At 40.9% G+C, this 27,776-nt stretch overlaps 2 protein-coding genes across 2 annotated transcripts in view; both read left to right on the top strand.

The window, feature by feature from the left end:
- The window catches only part of LOC118213214 (PDZ domain-containing protein 2-like), a 59,783-nt gene extending 57,585 nt beyond the window's left edge, over positions 1-2,198 (top strand). Inside the window, exon 25 of the mRNA XM_035392010.1 lies at positions 386-2,198. Coding sequence (XP_035247901.1) covers positions 386-552 — 167 coding nt within the window. The 3' untranslated portion in view covers positions 553-2,198. The remainder of the gene's footprint in view (positions 1-385) is intronic.
- A 1,431-nt stretch (positions 2,199-3,629) lies between these two features.
- On the top strand, positions 3,630-27,570 carry LOC118212989 (protein mono-ADP-ribosyltransferase PARP8-like). Its single transcript, XM_035391573.1, has 26 exons — positions 3,630-4,045; positions 4,853-4,907; positions 9,041-9,078; positions 10,285-10,374; positions 10,627-10,697; positions 11,931-11,999; positions 12,966-13,060; positions 16,541-16,601; positions 16,830-16,920; positions 17,520-17,586; positions 17,814-17,942; positions 19,086-19,647; positions 20,293-20,346; positions 20,447-20,542; positions 21,274-21,366; positions 21,730-21,855; positions 22,227-22,292; positions 22,705-22,772; positions 23,841-23,889; positions 24,046-24,158; positions 24,382-24,454; positions 25,229-25,298; positions 25,508-25,584; positions 25,806-25,875; positions 25,964-26,048; positions 26,497-27,570. The coding sequence occupies exons 1-26, from the start codon at positions 3,907-3,909 to the stop codon at positions 26,597-26,599; spliced, it is 2,610 nt and encodes an 869-aa protein (XP_035247464.1). The 5' UTR covers positions 3,630-3,906; the 3' UTR covers positions 26,600-27,570.
- Positions 27,571-27,776: the final 206 nt, after the last annotated feature.

Raw genomic sequence — 27,776 nt, 5'->3', positions numbered from 1 at the left:
TTTCACTCATTGCATCATTTCAGCCGTAGCTTGATATGACATGACATTGATTTCCAGAATTATGCTACTCAGTCTTTGAGCAGTGAAGTTGCTAGAGCCGTATTCTAATCATATAGTTTGTGTGTTTTTTTATTTTATGAAAAATACGACCCATTTTTATGAAAAATATCTAAGGTCATAGCTGTTGACCTGACTGTCTAGAGACATGGATATAATGTCCACAGATCATGCTTTTCACAAAGAATCAATTTCATTCTTTTTCAGTTTTCTTTGAAAAACACAAATAAACTACCTTAAAAAAGACCATTTATTTATGTATAATGTAAGGATAAAGCCCAGTGGGTGGAATGTCCTGGTGTTCATGTTGGCTCCTTTTCTCCTCCAGGGGGCGCTGCAGAGCTTTCCAGAATCGTTGATGTGGGCGATGAGGTGCTCGCCATTAACGGGAGATCTCTTCAGGGGCTAATGCACTACGATGCATGGAACATTATTAAGGCAGTGTCCGAGGGCCCAGTCCAGCTTGTCATAAGGAAACCCAGAACATCTGTATGACAGCAGGGTCCCTCCGGTGCCTTTGTGTTTGCAGTAGAACTGAATTTTACTTTTGCCAAAACAAATAGGTCTGGACAGTGTGTTTTAAATAAGAGGACTAGCATTTTTATACAATTAAAAAAATGTTTCTTACGTTTAATTTTCTGTAATCCATCCTGTGTATTGTGCTCCTGGACTCGGTATAAAGAGCTTGCACTGTTGCATACAATGCAAGCATGTGCTAGGCTCTCCTAAGGGGGTTTCTGTGATTACTTGTCATATGAATTAGCACATATGATTTACCAGGCCAAATTGAAAATAATAATTGTTTCTCTATGTACCATTCCTTTTATATGCACAGTCTTTTTACTCCAATTTTAACTAAATGGATCTTGCAGCATGATGATGTATTTACATAAGTGAGGTATATGATTGAACAGAAGTCTGTCCTTTTGAGAAATACTGTGGAGAGTGGTTGGCAAGAGTCAGCTGTCTGTTCCCTCTTTAACTTTTGCCATTTTTGTGGTGGTTTAGTGAAAAATTGATCTTGGCTTGTTATTCTGTGAATATAAACCTTGAACATGGATGCTAATTATCACCTGTATGTGGAAGAGGACCCTTGGGAAATGGATCCAATGTAAAAAAGGTTCAAAGTTTTGCGATATTTTCAGAAGAGCTTATTACTTAAGGCATTTTACTTTATCGCTTATTCTCAATAAGATGCAGTATTTTTATTTGTAAACCCATGGGATAGCACTAGGCAGGGCGCATTTCTTCCTGATATTAGTGTCAGTGCCATGTAAAAGAAGTTTAGCAGAGTTTACATGGGTCACGCCAAGCCTTTATGACATTCTAGGGAAGTGCTTGGGGTTCTCAGCCGGAAACCAGAGCACTGTAGTTTTAGCCCACACAAATTCACCCTCTTGTCCTTACAATATTACATCAACTAGGACAAAATATGTTGTGTGTGCATGACTGAGGTTGAGCACGTATGGGAGCCCTGCTTTGTAACATGGGCCAATCATTTCTGTGGTGACCCTGGCCTGTAATTGTTACTTTACTTGAACTGTTCATGGGGGGAAGAAAACAGCCAACATACTGGGTTTCTCATCCTCTTAAAGGTACTATTAAAATAAATATGCTTTTAAGAAAATGTGAATTTAAATGAACACCTGTTTTTACCCACATCTTTGAACTGTATGTCTTTTTTCTGTGACTTGTGGTTGAATCCCTCCTGTATTGGTATCATAGTGTGAAAACAATCACCTACCAAAGTTGCTTGGTGGTGCCATATGAAAATCTGAAGAGAGATTGCAGTCCCAGTGAAAAAGTGCACAATATTTGCCATTCTTTATTCAATTCCAGTGCTTTGTTTCACATTGTATTGTTTTGCAGTTGTAGAAATGTTCATATGTAAATATGACTATGGTGTCTTAGGTTTTAAGCACCACTGCTACATGGTGATACAGATGCTACAGAAAAATTGCTATTTTACAAGAAAGCTACTAAGATTATATGCTGTCAGAAATATTTGAGATTATTTAAACGTCTTAGTCTTATGCTTAATTTTTCCACACATCATTTTTATTGCAATAATTTTCTTTTGCAAATATTTATTTTTTTAACATTTATGCACCAATGAGAACATTAAAACAAGCTATTAGCCACTTTTTCTTACCGAGCATCGTTTCATTCTTAAAACTGCTGTATTGACAATATTATGGATAGATGGTATTATGGGTGGAATGCCACATGGTGTCATTCCAATTAAATGAAATTCTTAACTAGGTGCCGTGTTGTCATACAGTAACAGACAGTGAGGACTAATCACTAACTTTGTCTGTTACATCCTTTGATCCATCCTTTGTCGTTTGATCCATCCTTTGTCAGCATATGTTGATATCACTGGTTTAGGTTGTAGATGCAATTGCAAATGGGGGGAGAGAGGTTAGGGAGGGGGTGATGGAGGATTCATGGTCTCTACATTTTAGGAATTCCCTTAGCTATATCTCTGGGGGGAGTGATTTAATTAGAAAGAAGTCCAGAAATCGTTTTCCAACTGACTTGGCTCAGATCAGCCTGTTGTCATGCATAGTTTTCATTGCATACATACTGCAGTATGTAATAGATTGCTGGAGCAGACTGCTGATACATACAATACTATGTGAAACATGTTGAGCATTTCGGGATATCTTATGTGGATGCAGACTTATAATAATTGGTTTCACTGTTTTTTTAGAGTATGTACTTTAACAATACATTGGAAAACATTTTAGGAAAAAGAATTACTGGTTTGGATACCTCACAAGGGCAGCACTGTCGCCTCACAGCAAGAGGCTACCGGGTTTGAATCCATGCCTGGGCCTTTCTGTGTGGAGTTTGCATGTTCGCCCTGTGTCCGTGTGGGTTTCCTCCAGGTACTCTGTTTTCCTCCAAATGCATGCAGGTAGGGTAAATGGAGACTCACAGTGAAAAACAATATTGTTTTTATACGTCAAATATTGTTCTATGGAGAAAAAGAAAGAGACTTGTAACTTGAAATCTTAAATTTCCAACATCACAAATTGGTTATTGGTCAGCAAACAACTGAGCAATTCAAATCCACAGAGGCACTGTTCAATCAGCTACTTGTTTTTGTCACTGCAGTTTACCATCAGATTTTGAGCCTTCATTGGTAACAGTTCACTTTCAGATTTGCCTGTGGTCTTCATGCAGTGTTTGATGTACTGTAGGAACAAATGTCCATCTGTATCCTGTACGCCTTTTTAAACTGTAACTAAAATATTCAAATACCATAGAGCAGACTATTATTTGAAAACATGCTTGACACTGTGAATGAAGTAAATGTCTACAGTTCAAATTATTCAATATTTTTTCTCTGATTCACGGAGTTCTAAAAAAGTTTCCTTTCTGAAACGAAGTGTGGAGCTCTGTGGAGGTCTGGCTGTGCGAGACTACCTTTCTCCCAAACTGTCGGAATCTCATGAAGACATTTTGTGTGATTTACTCCAGATAAGTCTGATGCATTTGAAAAAGCAGCATATGCGCATGGCAAATACATACTTTCACATAACTTATTTTCAGTTTCGTTATCACACCCCCTTTCACAGAAGATGTTCGTTTCTCCTAAAATACCGCGGATGTGGACAAAGTTGTAACTTCCGGTAGAAAAGGGATATTGTCGAGGTGCGGAGCGTTGATTCATTGTTGACTAACTGGAGGAGAGAGGTAATAGAAGCTGGACGGTCATTCAGAAACATTTGGGACTTTAGGAATGCAACTCAACAAGCCACTGACAGCGCAGGAGCCAATGTGCCTGAAATTAAGTATCTGAATTGACTTTACAGCTAGTTCGCTAGCTAGCTAGCTAGCTATATGTTGACAGGGGAATCTCTTTCGCCGTGTAGCACAACAAGCCATTCCATGGGGATGAGTTCAAGACAAGAGAGAATACAAAAAGACGTCGACATCGTTATCCAGGGGTGTAAGGCTGAGAAAGATTGCCTGTTTTCTGGTGAGTTTCCGAATGTTATCAACTAGCCGATATATTTTTAGATTAATAATAATATTCAGGAATGCACTTATACCAGTTAGCTTGCCTGCTATCTAGCTAGATACATACAGATACATATGTAGTTATACTGACTTCTTCTAATTTGGCTAGGTAGTCATCGTTATTTTCCACAATGCTACCATTACCTTGTCAGCTGGATTTCGTTTCCACGCAAAATTTCTGAGCTTTAGTCAATTAGCTAGCAGTTCTTTATTTGTTAGCCTGCTCGCTCACGGTTATGAGTTTTGATTCAGTTAGTAGATATCTATAGTCTAGCATTAACTTACCAAATGCATTATTATATGCAGATGAATTATCTAAAAGTTACGGGTAAGCCATAATCAGGTACTTTTTAGCTATCTGGTGCTAGCCAAAATATTATGCTAGTCGAGTCAAGGCATGGTTTTGCTTAGCTAGTCTAACTTAACGTTAGAGTATCAGATAGAAGTTAAACAATTCTTAAACTGTGGTGATAATAGTAAAAAGAGACCATTGCATGTTAAATAGCTAGTTGGCTGACGCATTTTCATTAAAAATAACTCATGTTAAATTACCTCCTGACGTCTACTCTTTCCACGGACACTGTCAGTGGAAATCCCGGAGGTTTCCATGGAAACTGCACTTGTTGAAACGGACTTTTCCTGCAGTCAAGGTGTTTTCCCCCTTGTGGAAATCAGTCAGCATTACCTAGACGTACATCATGGTTAAGCCTACTTTATATTTGGTGTAGCTGATGATGGATACCTGACTGTCTGTTTCTTTTTTCAGATTTCCGGTACACAGACGCCACATTCACATTTACATATTCAAAGGGATCTAAAAGGTAATTTTGTGGCAAACTTGGGTAGCTAGCTATCTTATGTTTGCTATACATTTAATGTTTTTATGTTATTCATTCCTAATTCCTTTTCTTGCAAGAGTGCGTAGAAACAGTGTTTTTGGGGCCTTTTTCCAAAGTGTTGTTTTTGAGGCTATTTGCAAGACAGATTACTTTATCTGCTTGATAACCCATTTCAAATCCAGTGTGTTGGAGTGTAGAGCCAAAACTGTGTCACTGTCCAAATGCTTTTGAATTTAACTGTGTGTGTTTAGATTAGGCACTATAAAGATTGTCCGCACACAGAGTAAATGAAGACTGTGCCAATGCTTGGATAGAAGCTTCGTCCAGCTACTATACAATCCTCAGCCACCAGTGTATAACCAATGTGAATTGTTTGATTACATATCTAAAATTGTGGAGTTCAAAAATGTATTTATCCCCAACATTAGAGCGACGTACAACAAAGTGTATAACCATAACCAGGAACAAGTGTGTCAAAAACCCTAGAGCAAAGTACCGTTCCAAGTGCAGGGAACAACCGCAATAGTTTAACTTCGACCCTGTAGGTTAATCTGATTAACACTAACACAAACAAGAACAGCAACAACGCATTCTATGCAAAAATACACGCAGTAGTTAAGACACGAGTGCATTAATTAAGTCAACTAAGAAACAGCTACCTAGTTACAACCCTAAGCTTACAGTCAATTTAGAGATTACAGGGAGGTAGGGAGGGATGGGGAGAGGTGCAGCCTGAACCATCGTGGGGCTAGGCGTCCTGAGGTAGCGGAACGGAGGGGTCTGGCTGGCATGTAGGGTTTGAAGATCTTGTGGAGGTATGCTAGGGCTGAACCCTTGACTGCCTGGTATGCTAGGACGTTGTTTTAAATTTGATGCGAGCCATAACAGGCAACCAGTGGAGGGTAGTGAGCAGGGGAGTGACGTGGGAGTGTCTGGGGAGGTTGAAGACCAGGCGAGCTGCAGCTTTCTGAATGAGTTGCAGGGGTCTGATGGCAGATGCCGGTAGTCCAGCCAGAAGAGAGTTGCAGTAGTCCAGGTGGGATAGTACCATTGCTTGGACCAGGAGCTGGGTTGAGTAGGTGGTGAGAAAGGGGCGGATTCTCTGGATGTTGTACAGGAAAAATCTGCACGCCCGGCTTACTGCTGCAATGTTCTTGGAGAGGGACAACCTGTTGTCCATCACCACTCCGAGATTCTTGGCACAGGGTGATGATGTCACTAAGGTGTCCCCTAGGGAAATGGAAAAATTAAGGAGGGAAGAGGTTAGAGCAGGAATGAAGATTAGCTCCGTCTTTCCCGGGTTGAGCTTCAGGTGGTGATTGTCCATCCAGCTCTGGATGTCCCTCAGGCAAGTGGAGATGCGGGCAGGGACCTGTGTGTCCGATGGGGAGAAGGAGAGAAAGACTTGTGTGTCGTCAGCCGAGGACTGAGCCCTGGGGAATTCCCGTGGCGAGGGGACGGGGCGAAGATATTTTACCAGCCCAGGCAACCTGGAAGGAACGATCGGAGAGGTAGGACTCAATCCAGTCAAGGACTTTGCTGCAGATCCCTGTTGCTGCCAGGGAGGACAGGTGGATGGAGTGCTTCACAGTGTCGAAAGCAGCGGAGAGGTCTAGCAGAATCAGGACAGAAGAGAGGGAGACTGCTTGTGCGGCATGAAGTGACTCATTGACCGAGAGGAGTGCAGTCTCTGTCAAGTGGCTAGGCCTGAAGCCGGACTGGTGGGGGTCAAGCAGGTTATTCTGAGCGAAGAAAGCAGAGAGTTGGTTAGATGCAGCTCGTTCAAGCGTTTTGGAAAAAAAAGGAAGGAGAGATACCGGGCAGTAGTTTTGGATGACTGAGGGGTCTAGTGTGGGCTTCTTCAGCAGCGGGGTGATGTGGGCCCTCTTGAAGGATGAGGGGAAACATCCAGAAGACAGGGAGGAGTTCACGAGGGAGGTGACAAATGGGAGGATGTCTGGTGCGATTGCCTGGAGGAGAGATGAGGGGATAGGGTCGAGATCGCAGGTGGTAGGGCGGTGGGAGAGCAGGAGCTGGGAAACTTCACAGGATGGTGTCCCGTGGTCAGGAAGCCAGAGGCCAGAAATGTCCTGTGTATAGTTACATTGTTACACCTGTATAGCCGGAAAAAGCCAACATTTAGAAATGTATAAAAGTTTGTGTATACTGCAGTGTAAGCTATTTGGTTGTCTGCTATTTTAGCCTCGTCAAAAGGTTGACTTGCCCCAAACCTAATTAATTTGTTATCATGTAGGAGGTGCATTCTCTGTCTAACTAGCAAACACAGTGTGCTCAGGAAACTGACAGGACCGGATGTAGGCTCAATTGAACAAATGATGTGTAGCATTAATGTGATTATTACATAGGCTACATATTTTGTACACTCAAGAATACATATTTACCTACTGTATTTGAAATATGCAAGACCAAAAAATAAATGCACACAATGCATTTTCTCTGCAGTTCCAAAAAATGTTCAGGCTCAAATACAACCTCAGTAATTAGCTACTGTAGTTTTATCGCGGTAACCAATCCACAGGGTAAAATACGGATAACAAAAACACAAATCCTGCCAAAGTTGAAAATGAGCAGAGGTCCTGTAAATATTTAATTGCCTTTCTGTGAGAGGGAAGCCCTGCTGTCTTTGTGCCCAGTTGAGAGGTTATGGACTGATGCATGAGGTTAGGGGTTAGTTTTGTGAGTGTGAGTGGGCATTTGAATAAAACCGTAAGAGCACCTCTCTCCGTTCGGCACCTTCCGTCCGGAATAATCTGGAATTTAGGCTATTTGCTTTCTATCCCATTGTTTGTGAATGAGGCCAAGATTTCTTGAAATGAAATCCATTCTGCACCTGATTTAATGGGGCTGTGCTCTGGGAATTTATTTAATTAATCGCTTAATTTAATCTTTGTGTTTATTTCTGGCTGATGTTTCATTTAAAAAAAGAAACTGGAATATTTCAATGAGTTATTTATCTTCAAATCAACGCAGCTTTAACTCCAGTCATCCCCATCAGAATAATCAAATTTCCAGAATTATAATTCAGTCATTATCTTGGCCGCCTACGTCAAAGGTGTGAGGACGACTCTGCAGCTCGCATGGGTGTCTGTAAGCCGAGAAGTCGTTTTCCTCAAACTGATTCCTCCAGAGATAAAATCATACACATATTCATATGATGAAGGCATTGTAGGCAAACTTTGTCTGTGTCCGTCTGCGTTCTGTATGGAACAGAAACGATCAGTAAGAAAGTGCTGTTACCAAGGGAGTGTGGGCCTTTGTTTACTTAGATTTTGCAAAGATGTGAGAATCCTGTGTATTGTTGGCTTATGCACCCTGAATCTCTACAGGAACAGACTGGATCGACCTAGGCCTATTTCTTGATTATTAACTCCTTTTGCATGTAGTTGATAGAAATACGTATTTAATTATTCTACTAAATCATAATATCTTATTCTCACATATTTTCCTAGCAAGTTCTCTCTTAATGAACGTAATTAATCATTCTGTTGCCTACATTATATTATACACTATTTATACAGCCAACCGCTCTAAAACAAGCTGCCTGACCATCTATCATGGAAGTGCAGTTGAACTTAAGAGGAGCAGGGGTCTGTGTATGGGTTATGTTTTCTGTCATGATGCCCTTTATGAAAGTCTAGGTGGACAGACTCTGATGTTGTACCCTTGAGCAAGGTACTTAACCTGCATTGCTTCAGTTTATAAACGGCTGTATAAATGGATGCAATGTAAAAAAAAAAAAAAAAAAGTTGTGTACGTCGCTCTGGATAAGCAATGTAATGTCATGTTCTAACATTTGTTTACATTTTTGTAATGTCTTTAAATTTGTACAGGTTTACAACTTTATCATAGTTGCTACTATGCTAAACAAATGATGTCAAACAGTGTGTTGTTGGTATGATTTTCCTATGGCATTTCATGGGGCAGAGCAATTTTATTTTTTGCTGCATTATCATTGCACAGGAATTCATTTTGCAGTTCCTGTTCTGCTTTTGAATTGAAAAATTGAAAGAAATTGAATGTCTTTGACAGTGGCAATTTCATGATGTAGCTATTAAGACCAACGTGAAATACTAAATTATATTCTATTCCCATAGGGTTTCATATTCTGTTCATGTTTCTGAAGATTACCCAGGTAGGCAGTAACTTCCACTAACTTCATTTTTATATATAACAGTAGTTTGATATGTCCAACAGTGTTAATGTGCTTATTTATATTACATGAGAACCACTGGGACAGTAATTCTACTGATTAGTATTGCTGTCTCTTCTATTTGAATGCAGTGTTCCTTTATGAGGTATCTCTCTCAGAACTGGAATGTCAAAATAAATGAATACATTTGTGGATGCTTGCTGGTTTATCAGACCCTCAGAGAAGCGCTAGGTTGATGCAGTATAGAGGCCTGAGCAGAGTTCATAAGACGGCTGTGTAATCTTTTGCTAGATGTTGGCAGCAAACGGCATTTGTAATAAATCTAGATTCCTTCAGTGGTCCCGCTGTCCTCAGTTTAGATTTTGTTAACTGAGCAGTATCTGTCCTGAGCAGATAAATGAACAGCACTATACTATTATCCTCATGTCTGGAGGTGGGGATGGCATAGCTCAGGAGGTAAGAGCAGTTGTCTGGCAGTCGGAGGGTTGCCGGTTCGATCCCCGCATTGGGCGTGTCAAAGTGTCCCTGAGCGAGACACCTAACCCCTAACTGCTCTGGTGAATGAGAGGCATCAGTTGTAAAGTGCTTTGGATAAAAGTGCTATATAAATGCAGTCCATTTACCATTCATATCTGTTTCTGGCTTTCATGCCAAATTCTGGCCTTTATTATTTAATTAGCCGTCGTTCGCGCCACCTGACATTTTAGCTGCTTTACTTGATGAGCGCCTAAGACTGTTCTTGTGTCCCTCTATGAAATGTTTTACTGTGACCTAGTCTACAAGTGAAGTTTGGATTACTGAATACATTTATGATGTCCTTGAAGCCATGTCTTTCAAGGATGATGTTACAAAGGATAAATGAGAGAATTACAATGACTGCCGGCAAGCAGGATGTATTCCAGACACGATGTATTCCAGTCTTTCGTATTCCATCATGGTAAACGTCTCTTACCAGCTTGCCCTGACATTGAAATTAATCTTCCATCAGTAAAACGTTGTTCTGCCAGCTCAAAGTAAATAGACAACATGGCTTCCTGGCAGCTGGAAATAATATGATTCAGCAAATGGAAGTGTATGTATAAAGTGCTGAATTCAAGCTTAATATTACTAAGGTAGTATGGGAAATGAAGGTTTTTTGTTCAACCAATGAAATGGGGGAAAATAAGCAACTTTTTTTTTTTGTTCCAGATAATACCTATGTGTCAAATTCTGAAAACAATGACGATGTTTTAGTTACAAGGGATCCTATTCCTGTAATTTTCCACAAAATAGCAACCGGTAAGTTAGTACATTATCTTCAGTTTTTGATTTTTCTTGCATGAACTGTTTAATTTACTTTGGGTAATGAGAAATAAAGAGAAAAAGCAGTGATAATGAAAGTTTGACATTTAGGTAGTGGCTTTGAGTGCATTCAGAAGATGTTCTCTTCCCTTATTTCAGACATAATTGTGGACATGATAAATTGCATGCCTGTGTGGGCACACTTAATGTGATTCTCACTGTGTTTTTTGTTTTATGAATTATGAACAGAAGTTAGTATAAACAACGATGCCACAAGCTGCCTGCCTTTCAAATCAAAACTTCAGAATGACCAAAACCAGGTAATGTGTCTTGGAACTAGGGATGTGACGGTATGCAAATTTCACAGTATGATAATCGTACTACTCAATATCACGATTTTCGGTATATCACGGTATCAGGTTTTGAGCAACAAAAAAAAAAAAAAATCACATGAAGTTTACAACTCGATCTGTTTATTTATGGCTCTGCAGATTTTTTAAACCATTTTAATTGAAAAATAAAACAAAAAATGCAACTGAATAATTCACTCCCTGTAATTGTATATTTAAAATAATAAAAATCCTTTTTCCTGAATCCAAAGTGAGCCCACACGAATGAACGAGTTCGCTTTTTTGGGGGATATAATGATTGGCTGGAGAGACGCAACCCGTGTTTTTAAATGACTTTGCCTCTAAATACAGATCTAGGATCAGATTAGTGAAAAGGCAAACCGGATCCTGAATCAGCAGCCAGGGGATTTGGTGATTTCCCTCCCCTTTTTTTGAAATGGCAAAATTATCGTACATTTGGGCACTGATGAAAAAATCTCCCCACACGAAAATAGCTTTTGTCACGTGATTTTCTATCACGGTATTACGTTACGTTTATGATAGATACTATTTCATATTTGAATTTTACGGTATACCGTCTTACTGTCACATCCCTACTTGGAACTGTTTATGATTTCTGAGAAATTTGATCTTGCCTTGAGAATACTAAATTTTAAGGATTGTATTGTAGGGACAACCCTACTGAGTAAATGCTTCCATGTATTGTTTTCTAAAGGAATAATCTTATCACAGCATAATTACAGTGTCATTGTTTTGTAGTATTTAAAACTTTAGCAGCTACTGTACGTTTCACTAGTGTGAACAAAACAAAATAATAACTAAAAAAATCATAACTTTTATCAATTCAATACTTCAGGAAACTAACTGCTGCTTGCTATGATGTTCAGAATGAAACTGTCAGTCAGCAGCTAGCTATACATAATTTTGCAGTATAAAATTTAGCAAGCTTTTATATTTATAAGAATGTAGTGTTACTTGAAACAGGGGACATGTACAATCTGCATACATTTGTCCACTGTAATTTCTGCTCATCAAATTGAATTGATTTAAATAGAAATATGATCATGTTTGTATGTAGGAAGTTAATTTTATTTTGGAAATTCAACTAAGCGTATTGCATCTGTCAATTAGGCCGTAGAGAAAGTAATGGGATGCAGTCTAAATGGGTGTGGCTAATCTTTTTTTTTTTCCCGCATCATTCAGGTTCATTGTACCTTCGAGGAGGATCCCGAAGCAGACAATGATTATGAGGAATTCTATTACAGTGATCAGGTGAGTTAGTGGACTGGGTTTTATCATCACAGCTGTATTTCTGTGTGGCATTGAAAAAGGAATGGCGGGTGTCTGAGATTTGTGACACATCCTGCTGTCATCATTTGTAATGGTGTTTATAGCCCCTGTTATGTTTCGTTATAAAATAATAAGTACACGCTGATGGAAATGGGGGATGTTTTTTGACAGCCTTTTATTGGGGAAATGCATTCAATTTATTAAATTAATGTTTTGTGATTTTCTCTGGTTAGTTTTCCTGTGTTTATAATTAGAAATCATACAATCTGCATGGAAACTGTTATTATGCCTCCGCGACGGCACAGCCGTGGCCAGAGGCATTATGTTTTCGGGTTGTCTGTCCGTCCGTCCGTCCCAATTTTCTTCACACTCCCACCTCCCACTACCACTCCGTCTCCCACCCCAGCATGTGCAGCATTGCAACTTGAGTGCATGTACTGTTTTCCGCAGTACAGGCAGTATAGGCACACAGTGCTATCCCGAGCTAGTGGAGCTTGAGGCCACTATCTGTTTTTCAGCATGTGCTCCACAGCAGAGTATGTGGTGTGAAAATGGCTCTATTGGACAGAAACGTTGAGGTTAATTATATGAGCGAGCCCTGGTGTAGGTTAATGACATAGCCCTGGCTCTAGCCTGCTATTTTTGGGGCATAAGGCCAAGCCTGTGCTCATGACGAGTGCTCATCCCTGGTTCCCTCGGGGTCTGAGCCCGGGACAAGGTGTCTGTGGCCCTGGTTCTGGATCTCCATGGAGCTGGATGCCAGTAGATCCATCTTCATCCTGGCTCTCAGTTTTTTTTGATGCTCTTTTTTGATTATGTGCTTAAACAAAAACCAATGATGACTTTATAGCTCACAATGAAATAATGGTGAAAAAATTAAAGTGGTTAAAAATTCAGTTTCCAGATGAGTACAATACCTGGCTTTTGACCCCAGGTTTTGACTTACAGGTTAACTATGATGGAGAAATTCAAAAACACCCACAGCTGGAGGCCGACCTGGCTGCACTGAGGGAATTACATGGACCCCACGTAGTATCTCTCAGGTAAAGCACCGAACTGCTCATTTCCTCTCTGACTGTCCATATAGTGATTTGGGCAGGCACGTACTGGCGCTGTGTTCTGAATTTCTTTGTGAGGAACTTTTTTCTTAGTACCGTTCACTTACAGTACATTAAAATTGTTTGGTTTCAGTTTTGTTCTTTTCCAGTGTAAGTTAAGGCACTGCAAGGTGAGTTAATTATGAGCAGGAACTCAAATAGCAGAACCCTTTCAAAGGTGACATCCCGACCAAGGTGTTGTGATCGATAACAGCCCAGCCTATTGAAGACCCATCATTTTCCACACTGAACAACTGTTGAAGTGTGACTTTTTTTCAGTGTATTTCTCTCCTCTTGGGAAATTCTTTCAATTCCTTTCTTTCCAGTTTTTGCTCTGTCTTGTTCTGTATGTCTTCATGAAGTACAACTTTACTGCTGTAGAATTAAGTAAAAGTAAGGCCGGCAGATGTCCATCCATTCTTTTCATGTACTCTCAGGGAGAGAGAGAGAGAGAAAGAGAGAGAGAGAGAGAGAGGGAAAGGGGGGGCGTAGATCAGGAGAATGTACAACAGCCTTTATTTCGACTACATGTTATTAACGACAGGCTGAGCTGAAAAGCTTCTGCTGGGGTGTGCCACTGAATAGCACTTTGCCTCTCTGTGGCTCCCAGCCAGGAGAGACGATGTAGAGGCCGATGAGCTCCCCTCGCCCGGGCAGTCGCCGGCACAGTCCTCAGCGGTGCGTCACCGAGACGGATGGCCATCCTTTTGGCCCCGCCACGGCCTGACTTAATAACCTCTGCGATGGATGATGTACGGGTAACGGCACAGAGGGCTGTCGTGACCGCGAAAGCCCTCTTGTCCCTGTCCGGGGAGTCATCTCCGCCAGCGTGATTACAGCTGCGCCGGTCGTCAAGCTAAAGTGGAAATGAAAGATCCTTTGCCTTCTCATGTGTTGTCATCACTTGGGGAGGATTTTTTTTTCCCATTTACAATCGACTGAACAAATCAAGAGTAAAGACAGTCCGTCGAGCCTCTGGCATGTTCGGCGTGGTGAAGCTCTACTGCTTGCATGCACGCTCAGTGTCCCTAGCCACTGTCACTGGACTCACTGTGGTGGCCTTGCTTTTTAGGCTTGATGCCGTCATAACAAATTGATGGGTCCCAATGGGCCTAATCAGCATTTTTCCTTCATGTGGTCCTGCGCTTTTGATCTTTTGAATGTTGTGAACGATGGGGCATTAGGTCCTTCTGAACCATGAGAGCTCATTTGTTATTCATCTTGTTCACAACGGCCACAGTGTTGAGCATTAATAGGAATTGTGCTGAGGCTAGCTCTGCCAAAGGGCATTGCTCGGTTCATTTATAATATTAAATCTGCCTTTTAAATTTCACACAGAGTGAATTCCCTATGAATGCACTCTCTTTGGTCAAATTTGGACAAAGTATTCCCTTCAGAACAGGGTTGAACAATGTTCAAGTGAGGAAACTTTAAATAGGGAAGTACTTTTGACTGAATAATAAAACAGATACATTGAAGTTGACAGTCTACCCAATGGCATTTTCTCTCCTGCCAATTTCACTTCTTCGTAGTTTGGTAAACCATTGGAAACTAACGGATGACCTCAGTGCTTCTGAAAAAGCAGCCAGTGCCAGTTTCAGTGTCTCGGGAATGCACAGATCATGCTCTGTACACAGATTAACCCGTGATGTCTGAAAGGAAACGAGATTAGCAGGTGAAAAGTGGAAGATGCAAAGTTAATTTATTGAGCACTACGAAGCACACGTTTGACTGCACTTGTGCAAGATAAGGGGAAAAGAGGAAACGGTACTTGCACCTGTTGGAGAGTTTGATGTAAAAGAGCAGGGAGACGAGCCTGCAAGGTTGGTGTCCCGGCGATGGAAATACAATGTGAAAACGCTACCAAGCAACCTCACTGGCAGACTGGCGCATAGCTGATATTTAAGAGGATTAGTAATTGGGCTGAGCTTTAACCGTGGGCTCTATCATACCAAGTAACTTGCATCATGCTTTTCTCACACAGTATGTCTGTTTTTGTGGTCTCCCAGTGTGAAAATTAGATTTCCAGTGATGGATGAATTCATCTTTGTGTGCTTTTTTACATTACATTACATTATAGGCATTTAGCAGACGCTCTTATCCAGAGCGACGTACAACAAGTGCATAGGTTTCATGATGTACAGGCGCAAAAGAAACACTAGAGTGAAGTAAGGATCGTAGTGCCAGAAGTGACCACATCGATCAGGACTCCAACCCTGTAGAGTAAGCTTGTTCAGCAAGCAAGAATCCTACCAAGTACAAACTAGCACTGGAATCACACCTAATCATACAAAAACAATCCTGCCAGATACACTAACATAATCAAATTATCCTAGCTAGGTACATTCCGTGCAAGTTTCAAAATGTTTGTGTTATTAGCTGCTATGGCTGCTTTGAGACTTCTGTGCCATTCGCATAAGTGTTTATGTGCGCGTTGTTTTTTTTATTGTTGCACTAGAGGCAATAGCTGCCAGTTTGCCTCATTCATCCGCTCATGTAATGAAAACATTTTGCGCATTTTGTTTTGCTGTCGGAATGCCTTTGTATGGATTCTAGACAGCAGCCACATATAATAAGACCAAAAAAGAGATGGAATCACATTGATTATATGGTTCTTATTGCTCAGTTGTTGTTTTCTTATTCATTTCGTATTTTTCTTCCTTTTTTGTGGATGTTGAAAAATCTGAATTTCCTTCTGTGGTGAAGCTGGGAGAACCATTGCTTCAAACCTGCAAACCATGGCAGGGGTGATTGACTTTCTTAGAGGCCATTTTTAGAACATTACCTATATATATATATAGTTCAATGTTTTTACCCACACAAAATACACATAATTTAAGATCTAATATTAGACTGCATTTCTAGGTACCTAATGTGCGGACAGAGGTCGGCAAGAGGAGTCTGTTTTATTATGGCCCCTGGTCTTGGAATGAGCTGCAGGTTAAGCTCAAGCTTGGCACACTCGTTTCCTTGGTTGCCTATTAAAAAAAAAAGATCTCAGAAATCTTAACTGTTAATTGCACCTGTTTTAATACTTAATCCCTCATGTCATGCCGGTTACATGTAGCTATGTATCTCTGTCACTCTGTTTGTGTATGTATCTTTGCATGACCCCTAATAGTCGTGTCTGCTTTGTACTGTATTGTATTTTATTTTAATGTGCTGTTTCTCCTTGTAATATCTTTTAATAACTGAGCTGCCTTCTTGGCCAGGTCTCCCTTGTAAAAGAGATTCTGTCTCAATGGGACTCTCCTGGTAAAGTAAAGGTTTAAAAAAAAATAAATAAATAAAGCTGTGTGATCATTTAGATTCCCAGGTCCCCTGAGGTGCCAGTCTTAGGTGGACATATTCCTGCTTGTGTGTTCTTCTGCCCTGTTAATGTGAGCATTAGCGCAACATTTACATTTAAAAACTTTCTGTTTCCAGGGAATATGGTGCAATTGGTGATGTTGACATAGATTTACACATCGATGTCAGTTTCCTCGATGTAAGTATGCATCAGATCGCATATATGTATGTATACAGTGTACGAACAAAGCATATACCACATGTAACAAGTCTAGCACTATGTTACTCTTTGTTACTTTAACTGTTGCTTTGACTGACCCACATATTGTGTTTGAATCTCTTTTATCGTGACTTTAATGGTGGTGTGGTAGAATAGTGGTAATCTGTGTTTCCATTGATGAATGGAAAACGTCTTCTCTTGCTGTAGGAGGACATTGCCGATGCCTGGGGCGTGAACCGGAGGGAGCCGGTGATCGTACGGCTGCATTGTTCGCTCACGCAGTACCTGAATGGGCCAGGTCAGAGCCTGCCTCCTGTAGCCTGCGCGTCCGCCAAAGCGCGTTTTAATGGGCTTCACACCGCAGACTTACTTCACATCTCTGTTTAAGCTACTGTGGACGAGACTGCAGCACGTTAACTGTGAGCATTGGGAGTGTGACCAACTCGACTAACAGCATCAAACGGAGTATAATTTTACCTTTAGAAGTGTAGGGATGGGGTATAAATATCCTGAATGGGATCTTAAATTCTTCCGCTGGTTAGATAGCTAGGATTAAGGTACTGTATTATTGCAATAAATATCCTCCGTTTACTTACTGGTAACGGTTTTACCATTTATAGGCTATATGACATTTGCATTTTACACCGAAGGGACACAGTTTGAAAGTATTTATATGATGTGACACAGTGCCAATCATTTGTATTTTTTAACAAGGCACTTTGTTTATATTGCCGCAACAAAGGAAAATGTATTTATATCATATTTATTTCTGTACAATTCAACCTGCAGCTACCTCATTACTCTTTCTCTTCTGCTATTTCTGCATATGTCTTAGCCAATGCAGTTGATTTGTATGTCATTTATTAATATGGTGGTACGAAAATGTTTATTTTTCAGAACCAACAATTGATGTGTTCCAAGCATCGAGAAAGGTCATGTTTGGACTTGGACGTCAGCTGAAGAAGTAAGTTTGTTAATGACACCCTCGTAGAATTAACCATCAGTCAGTAGGCAGCTTTTAATCATGAGTCTGATACCACACTGCAAAAATATCAGCAGGTGTTTATAAACAGACAGACCTTGCAAGTACGAATCATGAATGGAGTTTCGCATTATAGCTCTTTTTCTAAAAAAAACATCATTTTTTAATAGGCGAGTCTGCTTGTTTATGGATTTGTTTCTTCCTCTCAGGATAATGCAGACGTTTGTCACTCGGAAGTGGAAGCATCACTGTGAGGAGAAACTGAACTGCCCAGTCCTCAACCAGCCGCCGGATAAGAGGGCGAAATCACCGCTGACCCTCTTTTCAAGCCTTCGCAGGTAAAGTGGTTGAATATGATCGACGTTTTGTTATGCAAACGCAGTCTTCTAAGAAGTACAGGTTTATTTGTTACTGGTGTTTATGATGAACCACTGCTGTTCATCACTGAAAGTGTTGCTTTCCTTACACTCGATAATTTGTATAGGTGCATTTAAAAAATTTTTTCTAATTTTTGGAAATTTTAACAGGTACAATCTTAGGGACTGAACCGCAGGTGTGTGTGTGTGTGAGCGAGGGTACATGCTAACTGTCACAAAACATTTTAATAAAAAATTCTGAAGTGCTTCTTACTTCTATATCCCATAACACTAGATGAGTATTCATTTGCTTTTGTGGGGTAATATTTGTGTGTTTCCCCCCCCCCCCCCTGTAATAATGAAATAACGATATTGTGATTTTGAACTGGTCACATCGGTTTGTGATTCAGTTGTGGCCCGGTCTCATAATAATAATAATAATAATAATAATAATAATAATAATAATTTTGAGCAGTACAAATTTTATTAGTTCTTCCACTTCTTTTTTTTAATTATTATTTTATGTGTGTATATTTTATCTGTGTTTCACTGCATATATTACTGGCACATTCATCCTTGCCTTCATCTTTGTCCGCCTATTACGTCCCTTGGATGTGAGTTCCATTACACTTCACGACCGTTTCATAATGCTTCTCCGTTACAGCCAACGTTCAGATGTTTCCAATGCTCCACCAAACAGGCCCTTCAGAGCGAACAAATAATCATTTGCGAAATTGTTTGTGTAGGTACAGCTTCTGTACAGCTCTGCTGTAGACACTGTGGGAGTTGCTCTTTTGCTGCTAATGATCTTGACGGCGGTGAAGGTCAGGCTTTCGGCTTTGTAAATAAAATCAATATTCCAGAGACCGAAGGCTAGCGAGGCTCTCTGGTGATGTCTCCGGTTTGTTCTCGTGCTGTGATGCAGCCTGTGGTCTAGAATCAAATCCTGCTGTGGCTGGGAGTCCAGCAGAGCACCATACAGTGCCCTGCTGGAGGGCGGCAGGGCACTGTATTTCCCCCTGTAGGGAAATAATGGAAATGCATGGTTAAAATAAAAGATAAAATGGAAAGACCGAAGGTCTGCGAGTGTGCATTGATGTTGTTTCCTAAACACTCTGATTGCAGATCGCTCAGCTACCCTCCTCTTGGCTGTGGAACGAGCAAAAAGAAGCTGAGGCAGGAGCAGGACGGGGGGTCCAAGTCCCACGATCTGCTGTGCCGGGCCGAGGACGGCTGTCCCAGCAGACCCTGTGAAGCCCCGGACCGCTCGGTGTCCAGCGAGCCGCAGGCGGAGCCAGCCCCGGCCCTCAGCCCCCGCAGGCGGCTGTTTGGGCCCCGCCCCGCCGCGGGGAGAGCGGACGACTGGCCGTACTCCGGGGGGCCCGACGGCGGTCTGAGGGGCCCGTGGAGAGAGGGGCTGGACGGCCTCGGGCCCCAAGGCCTTCTCGGCTCGTCCTTCTCCAGCGGCACCCGGCCGGCCCAGCCGGACCCGTGCAGGGAGCCCGTCTCAGGGCCCGAGAGCCGGCGGCTCCCCCTCACCTCAGGGCTCACGGGCGTGCTCGCTCCAGCGCCGCCCACCCCGCCCGCCTCTTTCTCCCCGCCCGGACCGCCCGCCTCGCCCGCCTCATCCACCCCGCCCGCCCCGCCCGCACCGCCCGCCCCGCCCGCTCCTCCAGCCCCGCCCACGGTGAGAGCAGCGGCTACAGGCCTGAGGCCACGCCCACACAGCCTCACTGCCTTCAGACCACAGAAAAATCAGGCATTCCACATAAGTACGCGGGATAGTTTTGTAGGTATAATTGCTTATTTGGGGGATAGGCAAAAACTTGGAAATAAAATCAGCTGGCATGAAGGGGGTAAAATGATGAAATTAAAATACTAAACCTGATTGTATTTTTGTAGTAAGACTTTCACATAACGCTGGCGATGAGAAGTAAAAAAACAAAGCCCTCAGTATGAAAGGAATGTATTGTCACGTTTCACGAGTGTGTCTGAGCACTGTTATTGCCATCTCAGATGCTCTGATGGAACACTGGGGGATTAATACAGGGCATATTCTGTATAAAGGCTTGGTGACCTCCTGATAAACCACAGCTAGAAGCTGTGCTTGTAGAGCTTGTAGTGCCAGCTCGGAAACCACCGCCCCCACTGCACTGTGGGAGATGCTGTCCATTATGAGCATTTTTGGAAATAGATTTACCATGTAGGAAATTCCCCTAGTTTACAGTTCTGCACATGGCATGCAGTCATCCATTTGTTTTAGATGGCATATAAATGGAAATGCTGTAATATGGAGTAAATAGTAATGCCGTGTTCCTCTTTATGTGACCAGACAAGCAATGCCGCAAAGTCATTACCAGTGAGAGACAGAAGCTTCCTTGTCCAGGTAACTCTTTTTTTTTAAATACAAATAGTGTTTGGTCTGCTCTATTACTGTTTACGTGCATTGACCTGTCTTTCATTTAAAATGTGTTGGTTGTTTGCAGACCATGGAATATGCAGTGCAGAGGATTCCGTTCCTTAATGAGTACTGTGTGGTGTGTGATGAACCTCACGTCTTTCAGAATGGACCAATGCTTATAGTAAGTCCTTCATCTGGCAGCTCAGCCACGAGTGCATGTTATTATTAACATAACATAGAGGAAAAGGTCAGCATTGGTGTACAACAAGCCCAAATTTGTTCAAGATCAGCTTTGGTGCAACATAACAAACGGAAAAACTGAAACAAGTTTCAAGGTCATATAAGAAGCAGTGTGTATGGTTATGCATCACACACAGGATATGATGTTTGATTTGTTAAAACAGTTTATTTTAGCATTAATTTCTCTTGAAATACAGTTAAGCTTAAACTTTTTTGTAACTGTGTTGTTGTAATACAATGCTACACATAGCCTGTAATGAAACAAAATATCCATGCTAAATGCTGTGTTGTGTTGCATTGTACACAATGGCTTGCAGGTGTACACATTATATTGGACATACTGGTTCCTAAACCTTGTTCCAGTGTCTGCACTTAAAATCAAATCAAATTAATTATATATTTTTTTATTACACTGCAATGAACAAATGAACTAATTCTGAAAATCAGACCGCTTTAGTTCATACTGTAGAAATACTGATATTTAGTGGTGCATGTGGCTGTAGTGAGGCCACATATAAAACTCTGATCAAATTTGGGTTCTCTTTAAAATGTGAGTAGTAGAAGTAATATAGTAAACTGTTCTGGTTGTATACAGTACAGGTTTCAGTATATGTTCTTCATTCATTTATGTAGTAACTGGTTCTTGTGCAGTGACTGTAATTTTTCTTGCAGCCCTCCATCTGTGAGCGGGAGCTGTGTGTGTTTGCCTTCCAAATGCTAGGGGTCATGAAAGATGCAACAGTTTACATTGCCACAGGAGCTGAGGTAACACTGTCCACAGTGCATCCGAGTGCAGTTGCCAATTTGGCTGGTGTTTCAGCAACAAACCAGGACCTAGAGAATATCGTGTAATCAATATCAATCAGACCAATTTTATACCACTCTACAAATTTCTGTAGAGCATTCCCCTGAGAGTTGGATGGGAAGATTGTAATGGAAATTATAAAAGGGCTCAGTGAACACTTGTGCTTAACTTTACTTGCAAATAATCACGTGTTGCATTTTCTCAATGTTATATATACACTGTGTATATTATAACTGTGCATTATTTGTGTGTATTTTTTTTTTTTTTTTTTTTTGCACAGAGGACGGCGACTAACGACTGTTGGTTAATTCTCCGTTTCCCAGGTTGTGGACTTACTGGTCTCTTTGTGCCGATCTGCACTGCGGTCCCCAAGGAAGGATGTCATTTTTGAGCCATTTCCTTCAGTGGTTGACCCCAGGGATTCTCAGAAGCTGGCCTTTAACCCAAAGGTACATTCACCTTTCCCACATTATTGATGTTGTAGTTTAATTTGCCGTGCAGGAAAGGACTGCAACAACTTTCCTTTCTTACCGATTGCAGACCACATTCCATTCGGCACAACAATAGCCTTAATACCTGCTTTTCTTTGATAAGTAAATATTACGACCTCGTTGAGAACGTGAATACATATATTTTTTACACTACATCATGAACCTCCATGTGAATTAAAAAAAAATAATTATTTCATTTTTTTAAACAGTGAATAGTTTTGAATGACTGCTAAAGTATTCATTTTTCTATTTTTATTTTAAATTTGCTCTTCAGATAACTTTCAATGTCCTGAAAGTTTTTTGTTGTTACATTGCCTCATTCATTTTAGATAAAGAACTACAATCGAGTTATGAATGCCCTTGACAACCTTACATCAATCAGAGAAATGACAAAGGTAGGAATAAGCTGTCTTGTTGTATTGGGGTATTAAATGAGCATCAGTAATGGAAATCCATGTCAGTATTTCAGGAACAGGTGCTCCCTTGTAAAAGGTGGCTAATTCGTTTGTAAAAGGTGGATATGTGGCTAAGTGTAAAAGGTGAATAGGTTTGAGCCCAAAGCTCAGATGCATAACTGTTTCAAAACATGGAAACCTCCCAGGCATGTTCTCATGCAAGCTCTCACTTTGCAGAATGTAATAGCTGAGTGACGCCTATTATGTCCTATCAAAAACAGGCTAGCCACACCACCGCATGCCTAAAAATAAAATAGGATTAAAGATTAATTTAAGCATTTATTTAAAATAACTGGAATAAGAGTTTGCAGTTTGTGCAAGTAGTGCATCTCCTTGTGCTGTCTCTTTACAGGGATCTTACTTGGAAATTAAGAAACAGATGGACAAGCAAGACCCTCTAGCTCATCCTCTACTGCAATGGTAATGGACCTCTTTGATGTTAGAGTGTTGTCCCTCCTCAATTTCGTATTTGATGTTGAATTCAGAGCGGATGATGGAATGCTCTGAAGAGCTTTAATAGGTTCCGGTGAACTGAGAGGATCTTAAAAAGACGCTCTTAAAAAAACATTAAAATTTTTTCTTACCATACACAATTCGCAAATACAGTTTTCAGAGTGTTCATGTGTCATCGAATAAGTATAAACATGTGTTCGCACGATGTATCATTTAACAGAACACTCAAGCATGTCAGGCCATGAGTCAATGTCATCTTTCCAAAAAGTCAACCATTCATGCTAGTCAAGGCACTTGAATACAGCCGGATACCATTATGGCTTGTTTTTCATTCATACTCTTTGTTGAGTCCTGTAAAACGTCGAGTGAACGTTTAGCTCAACTGAATACGGTCAGCAAACGACAGAACATCCTTACAAAGTAACATTTTCTTTTTGTGATTTGGACTGCAGTATGCAAGTGGAGGTTGAAATGGCTGCAAATAATGTACCAAAACAGATTTTTGAAGATTTTAGGGAAAAAGAAAGCTTCCAAGATGAATACCTAAGTGTGCTTTTGAAACAGTGGATGATATATTTAAGGAATACAGCACGAGAGGTCATGCTGTATGGTGAATACAGTCACTGCTACAGGGGTGTTATTGGCAGAGTGCTGGCCGCCTGTAGCTGTGACTGTGTTCACCATACAGCATGGCCCTGAGCTCCATATTGCTTTCATAAAACAGTTACAACATATAGAAACAATTAACTGTTTTCGTAAGTACAATTACTACTTGTATGCAATGGCTTGTGTACGGAGTGATACTGTTTACAAACGGGCTGTTTGAATAACTGTCACTATATCGGATTTACAATCACTGTAGAACGTGGTCTCAGCATCCAGGATCGAAGCAACCCATTTTTTAATTGCGGTTGATGAGACTGACGGTTATTTTCTGGATCTCTTCGTGACTGTGTGGAGGCTGGCCTCACCTGCTGCACTCCATGTGTTAATGAGTGGACCAAGAGAGGACTAATTCATTATTTTGTTTTCTAGGTTGATATCCAGCAACAGATCTCACATAGTTAAACTCCCAGTAACCAGAGTGAGTCATCTTTTTTATGTATGTGTAGAAGTTCTACAATTCAGCCTTTTTAACTAGTTACTGTATGCATCCCTCAAGGCTGAGCCTTTTGCATTTGCATTGGATGTTACTTGAGAAGCACGGATGTTTCCTTACATCTTGTTTTTGTCGTCATAGCAACTGGAGTTCATGCAGACCCCTCACCAGTTCCTCCTCCTCAGCAGTCCACCCGCCAAAGAGTCCAACTTCAGAGCCGCCAAAGCCATTTATGGCAGCACCTTCGCTTTTCAGTGGGTCTCGTCACTTTTCAGTGTTCAGTATGCGCTAAAAATGAAGCAGCAACTCGTTTCTCGTGTCCATCTTCATGTCTGTGCTTTTATGTGTGTAAGTCCCTGCAGGCAATAGTTCAGATTCAGTACATCATTATTAACTCTATTAGACCTGGTCTGTACGATGGAATAAGATCAAATGTTATATCATAATTATACTCTTTTTTTTAATTTTTTTTTTTAGTGGGTCTCATATAGAGAATTGGCATTCCATCCTGAGGAATGGTTTGGTTGTTCCATCGAGTTCGAAGCTCCAGGTGAGGTTTGCACCGTTGAAACTAGCAGCACAGGCTGCGGTTTTACTCTGCGTGAACGAAGGGAAACGTCGTGGGCGGGCGTGGCCTTGTTTGTGTGCGCCTGTATGACGCGTCGAGACTCGCCTGTTCCGCCCTCAGGCCGCGCGTCATCGTAGACGAGCAAGACCCACTTTCACTTGCGTTATCCAAAAAATGATTAACAGGGAGCTGATTAACCCGCCCCTCTAAAGTTACTCTTTGATATGTAGCACCTAAACATATGAATGTAAAATGAAAGTAAAACGACTGGAAAATACAGTAATTGTTTTATCTAATTCCTAAGGTGGCTTTGAATACCGATGATTTCTCTTTGTGTTTCGGATCTTGTTATAAGTAATAGCCAAAAAGTAATTCAATAAAAAGTTTCGTTTTTTGCTTTATAACAATAATAAATAAAAAAAAGTGGTGACAACCTAAGACAAACATTTACTTAAGATGCATTGTTCAGCTTCATTCACAGATTTGAGACAGAACAAGTGAACTGGCGTTGACTTGCCTTGAAAGCAAGTTCACAGTGGGTTTCCCTGTGCTGTCTTAACATAACATAACGGGCAGTACCAACTGCACAGTGAATGAAGAGCTTGTGTGGAGATTAAATGTTCACATTTCAATATCAATGAGTGCATCCTTCCATGTCATTTATATTGTGTTGAGCCTTTTTTGGGTGTTCACTGTGCTGTCCGGTCCTTTGTGCCACGAGAAACGGTTAGCAATCTGATGATCTGTGTTGTTTAGCTCCATGGCGCCACCTATGGGAGTGGTATCTACGTCAGCCCATTGTCCAGCATTTCCTTAGTTTACTCAGGTAAGAAACAAATACTTTGGGGAAACTTGAACTATCCATTTAATCTGAAGTATTCATTTGTGTGATTTGTTTTTTTTAAAGAGTCTAATGTTGCAGGCGATGCGTGAATAATGTAATATTCATGTGTCAAAATAAGTGTCGTTGACTATAAGCAGGCATGGATTGGATTCAAGACGCATTTGAAAGTGTCGGTTTATCTGTATTCACAGGGATCTCTAAAAAACTGCAGAAAGTTGCAAAAAAGGATGAGACGGCATCAGACTGCAAGACCAACACAAATCTGCAGGTTTAAATGTTTGGATTGTCTTTGCATGCTTTGCTCCGTAGGCAGCTGTCAGTTAATGGCCAGTATTGATCTAATGGGGAAACTGAACATTTATGTTCAGTGCTCCCGAGGGCTCTCCAAAGGGAGATGGACAGCTGTAGATTACGTAGGCACAGGTAGATAACACACGCATATGGCAAAGAAAAAAATGAGCCTATATGCTTTTTATTCTTCTCTTGCAGTCTCAGAAAAAAGGACAGCAGCCACAGTTTTTGCAAAGCTGTAACCTGAAATGCATTGCCTTATGTGAAGGTATGCGTGTCCCCTTTTCAGATTTGTGGAAGATTTGTTAACTTTGTCACTTTTGTAAAGAAAACATTTCCCCCCCCCCTCCCCCCAGTAATCACTTCTCCTGATCTGCACAAACATGCTGACATCTGGGTGGTTGCAAACACGGATAACATCTGTACAAGGTTTTTCTTTGTGTGAGTAATGATCAATTCTTATTGTTAAAGTTAATTCCTGGGAATCTGTAGAATTGCCAAATCAGTGTCTGTAAAATTTTACTACATGAATGTTAGAACATTTTTAAAATATGATATTATTGAAATTGTATTCATTGTTAATATGTTAATTTTGTTATTCATGATGACTATTAAGAAAACACACAAAAGCCAAGTGCAGGACACTACATTAACTTTGTGTTTACGAATAGTATTACTATTTTGAACCAGTAGATAATATGAGCCATAATTGCTTTGTTGCACACAATCAGTAGTTGTACTGTAAGTACTGTTAAGATGATAGATATAAGTATACTATATTGTAGTGGTTTATAAATGGAAAAGGTTTTCAGATGCAGTCCTAATTGTGCATTTGCCCTTGAATTACAGCTTCTTAATGAAGTAATGAATAACGTTGCTGTCATTTCAGTTATGAGGATGGCCAGGTTGGTGGCACAAGTGTCAACACACAAGACAGCAGTGTCCACAGCGAGATACTGCGTGTCATAGGCAACCAGACTGCCACTGGATAAAAATGACCAACACAATGCTGCTTATACCCGCTTCTACCTCAAAGCTGGATCCTGAGGTAAAGAAGTAAAAACATTCTGGTCGGTTAATCAAGGAAAGACACGACTTAATGTACTTGTGTATGTTGCGAATCTCCAACAAGAGCTACACTGTTTATAGCCCTGTTGTGACAAAGGTATTTCCACGAACATCGCTTACGTATAATGTAAAAATACCCGTTGCTTCGGAAGTCACAGTATATATATTTGCGGTCCATAAGTATTTGGACAGTGACACAATATACATATTTATTTTTTGGCTTTGTACTCCAGTTCATTGGATTTTAAATGAAACAATGAATATGAGGCCCCGTTCTGGCCCTGAAAAACTCGTTGGTTGCTTTAGCAGTGTGTCTGGGGGCACTGTCCTACTGCAAGTTAAGTCCAATGCGTTTTGAGGTATTTGATTGGATCTGCACTGATGTTTCTGTACACTTCAGAATTCATCTTACTGCTGCCGTCAGCAGTCAAATCATTATTAATGACAAGTGAGCCAGTTCCAATGGCAAACATACACGCCCCAGCCATAACGCTACCTCCACCATGTTTTGAAGATGAGGGGAGTGCTTTGGGATCATAAGCAGTTCCTTTATTTATCCAAACTTATTTTTCCACTTATTTATTTATCACTTTGGTACAGGTTAATACTCATCTGTCAATAAGAGTTTGTTCCAGAATTCTACAGTTTTTTAATGTATTTTTTTTTTTAGCAAACCTGACTGTTCTGTTCCTGAGGCTTACGAGTGGTTTGCATTTTGCAGTGAACCCTCTGAGGTTATGCTGTTGTAGTCTCGTCTTTATGTTGTCTTTGAAACACCTATGCCTACATCCTGCGAGTGTACTTGATCTGTTCGACAGCTGAAAAAGGGTTTTATAATTCAAAGTATTCTTTGGTCATCCACTACAGTGGTCTTCCGTGATGTACCGGGTTGTTTGCTATTGCCGAACTCCCCAGTGCATTCTTGCTTTTGAAAAATGTGCCATACAGTTGATTTTGACACACAGAGTTTTGGCTGTGTCTCTGATTGATTTATTTTGATTTTTCCACCCCATGATGCCCTGCTTAACTGCCATTGACACTTCTTTGGTCCTTATGCTGAGAGACAACAGCAACAGACTCCAATACAAATTCCACACCTAA

The sequence above is a fragment of the Anguilla anguilla genome, chromosome 14 (genome assembly GCF_013347855.1).
Source record: "Anguilla anguilla isolate fAngAng1 chromosome 14, fAngAng1.pri, whole genome shotgun sequence".
Taxonomy (NCBI): Eukaryota; Metazoa; Chordata; class Actinopteri; order Anguilliformes; family Anguillidae; genus Anguilla; species Anguilla anguilla.
This window is presented reverse-complemented; position numbering and strand designations above follow the sequence as displayed.

What these genes read in the sequence shown, in the direction of transcription:
- LOC118212989 (XM_035391573.1), top strand. Translation starts at nt 3,907, where the DNA reads ATGTTGACAGGGGAATCTCTTTCGCCGTGTAGCACAACAAGCCATTCC. An exon ending in TCGATGTCAGTTTCCTCGAT is followed by an intron (nt 16,602 to 16,829) that starts GTAAGTATGCAT and finishes CTCTTGCTGTAG; the next exon opens with GAGGACATTGCCGATGCCTG. An exon ending in AGAATGGACCAATGCTTATA is followed by an intron (nt 20,543 to 21,273) that starts GTAAGTCCTTCA and finishes TTTTTCTTGCAG; the next exon opens with CCCTCCATCTGTGAGCGGGA.